Genomic DNA, 3,210 nt, shown 5'->3' with positions numbered 1-3,210 from the left:
AGGTATGAAAGAGAGGGAGGAGGGGGGAATCTTCTTCTTTTTCTGTAAAGTGATGACCCAACAGATGGGTATTTTACTCTCTAGACAAAACACACTACATTTTCTCTTTTCTATTTTCAATTTATTTTCTCCATTCTCTATAGTATTCTTAACTTGAATATCAGAGGAGTCGAGCTAAATTTCACTCGACTTACTCTCTAACCTCTTGTGTAAACTTTCATCTTAGTGGTCAGTTCTTGAAGAAACACCTCAGTAGGAGGATGATTTTGAGGGTAGACGCAAGTCAATATCCAGTAATATGTGGCGCGACATCCAATCAACAATATCAAGTTCAGTGAGAATTATCCATCCCTCGATCTCATACTAAAATAATATTTAAATAGTAATAAAATCATTTTTAAAAATAATTTAATTGTTTGATATTCCTAGTCAACACTTAACTTAGTAATAGGATTCATAAATCACTCGATACTTCATGTCGCTTCCTTTTAAAAAAAACTCACTCGATAAAAGTACTTGATAAACTTCATAATACTATTTTTATTTTTTTTGTTTTTTCTGAGCTTACAATTCATGTTACTTCATCCAGAACTCACTAGATAAAACGAGATCATAGAAGAACACTCGTGTTAATTCTTCCAAAGCCACCATGTTCCTTCTAACCTGCCACGTCATACATAAAAGATTCCTCCAGCAACCACTGAATACAAGTAGTTGGCAGATGGACACACGTGGTATATCTTCCAGAAGCCACTACACAATGTAAGTTTCTTTCCACTTCGTATAATAAAAGAACACATTCAATATTTATACCGACCCAATTTGGATCGAGAGTTAGTAGCGGAGACGAAGAAAACAATGGCTCCTGTAGTAAGGACCCGATCACTTTGCCTCCTTCCTTCCTCTCACATCTTCCTTCTACGCCTTCTGCGACGCTCTTTCTCCACCACCCGAACAGCCGACACTGCCCTGAACTCCGACGGCATCCAGGTGACCATTAAATTAATTTGTTGCTTAGCAGATTTTTCATTCCTGCGATCCGTTGATTGGAAATAAAGCTACTATGTATATATACATATGCTTTCAGGGAGGAGACGCGGGACATACAGCCAAGGCGGCAGCCGCTGAACAGAAGCAACAAGCGGAGACAAAGGAAGGCAGCACCGATGATCGACCTCAGTGCAACTCCAACGATAACGTCCTTCCCTTTTATCCATCACTGAAGCTGGAGAACCGGGAGCTCGACGTCCCTCCATGGCCTCCGTCTTTCCAGCAAAAGCGTCGATTGTCGTCGGGCCATCGCCGCCCTAATATTAACGTGACGCCCTGCGTCGGCTCCGACGGTAGACCGATCGATCGAGATGATTGGTCGAGCGAAAAGGAGGAGTTTGTGGATGATTACAAGAGGTACTACGCGCATCACAAGGCGTCTCCTCTGTCGGAGTTAGAATTTGTGGACACGAGGAAGCCGATAACACAAGCGACGGACGCCGTAGAAGGAGATATGGGAACAGGAGTAATGGTGGAGGAAACGGTGGACCAGGCGTTGGCGCGGGCAGAGGAAATGTTTAGGACGAGGGCCATGTTGGGGGATCCAAGTTTGCCCCATTCCAAAGTGCTCCGACGTATGCTTCGACAAAATTGTGACAGCAGTGTCGATGCTTAGAGAAGTTTTGATTTCAATTGTATTGACAAAGGCTGGAACGACGCGAGTGTTAGTTATTTTAATATTAAATTAGTTGTTAACTATTTGATTATGAATTGCTATTTAGTTGTTAAATCTTTTGATTAAAATTAAAGCTTCTTGTCACAACATATTCTTGTCACAAATTTATGATAAAAATTTATACCGTTCGATTTTAAAGTTAAGATTAAATCCAGATCGTAGATTGAATGGATGATTGCGATGATCTGGATTTAATCTTCTATTTTAAAATCTAGTGATCCAGATTCCTGTCATAAATTTGTGACAGAAATCTGTTGTGACAAGAAGCCCAACTGTTTGATTAATAGTTATTAATTAGTTATTAACTAGTTAATTAGTTTTAAAACGTTTTAAATTTAATTGTTAATTCAGTTTATATTTTTTTAAATTAATATATCCAGTATGATGATAAACTTTAATAAATGAAAATAATTTGAAGAAACTAAAAAAAAAACAAAAAAAAAGAAATGAAATATCTGATGAAAAGTAATATGAGCGAAGCTTATTATAATTCGATAAGGTCAAGTTGTGATATGATAAGCTGAGAGAGAGTTATGCTTTGACAAGGTTAAATTGTCTGTGATAAGTTATGATATTGATTTAGTGTGCTTAATTAAGATGATTCATCTTAATATTGAACAAGTTTATGAAATTCCATTGGAATTTGATTAAAAATAATATAACATATTTGAGATTATAGTTTAAAATAAAAGATTAGAGATGATGGGAGTTGCGAAAGAGAGGCTGTAAGTGGCGGAGTGCTTAATAAGATTGAAGAGGCGGAAGGGCATTTGAGAGATAGTAGAGATTCAAAAATTTAATAGAAAGAAAACTTGTTGATTATATAAAACTGTAATAATTATTTAATTGAGGGACCTTCAAAAGAGTATAATTTTTAATCATGATTTAAGTATGATTTTAATCTCTAAGGAGTGCGAGGATAAATAAGGTGTAAGATGATTCCGATTGCCTAGAGTATACTGACTTGGTTGATTTAGCTAACTCCGATAGTTTGGATTTTTTCCGAGTGCCTGAAGCTTTGTCAACCGATATCCTTAACTTACATCAGATCATTAAATCACACCTTCGATCACTTGGAAAATGTTCCGGTTCCTTGGAAGTTCTGACTCTCCAACTAGTTGCTCAGATCCCATCTAGTTGCCTGGAATCACAAAGTAGCTTCTTTTGATATAAAGTTAATACAAAAGAGTAGTAATTCAAAAAACAAGTTTTGAAGAACACTCATTGCCCAAAACTTGGCTTACCTTTGCCTAGTATTTTCAGGATTTTATCAAATTTTCAACTCTCAACTAATCCACCTGGACTTTCATGGCCAAGACCTCAGTTCCTAGTTTGTAAAATACCGGAGACTAATTAATTAAAACCTAATACAATTAAATAGGGTATTAGGGTTAAGGGCTAATGGGTTAATGGGGGTAATAGGTTGGACCCGTTAACGTCGAATAAAAAGATCCGGTTGGGAAGCTACAGTAGCATCCCGATCG

The 3,210-nt window shown here is 37.1% G+C and overlaps 1 protein-coding gene across 1 annotated transcript; it reads left to right on the top strand.

Annotated features, from left to right (window-relative positions):
- The first annotated feature begins 837 nt into the window (after window positions 1-837).
- LOC141822751 (uncharacterized) lies at window positions 838-1,757 on the top strand. Its single transcript, XM_074710082.1, has 2 exons — window positions 838-990; window positions 1,088-1,757. Exons 1-2 carry the CDS (start codon window positions 859-861, stop codon window positions 1,664-1,666), a joined length of 711 nt encoding a protein of 236 aa, XP_074566183.1. The 5' UTR covers window positions 838-858; the 3' UTR covers window positions 1,667-1,757.
- The last annotated feature ends 1,453 nt before the right edge of the window (window positions 1,758-3,210 follow it).

The sequence above is a fragment of the Curcuma longa genome, chromosome 3 (genome assembly GCF_044706935.1).
Source record: "Curcuma longa cultivar G26 ecotype Majalengka, Jawa Barat chromosome 3, ITB_CL_G26_1.1, whole genome shotgun sequence".
In the NCBI taxonomy this organism is placed as follows: domain Eukaryota; kingdom Viridiplantae; phylum Streptophyta; class Magnoliopsida; order Zingiberales; family Zingiberaceae; genus Curcuma; species Curcuma longa.
Note: the sequence above shows the minus strand (reverse complement) of the source record. Positions and strands in the feature narration are given on the sequence as shown.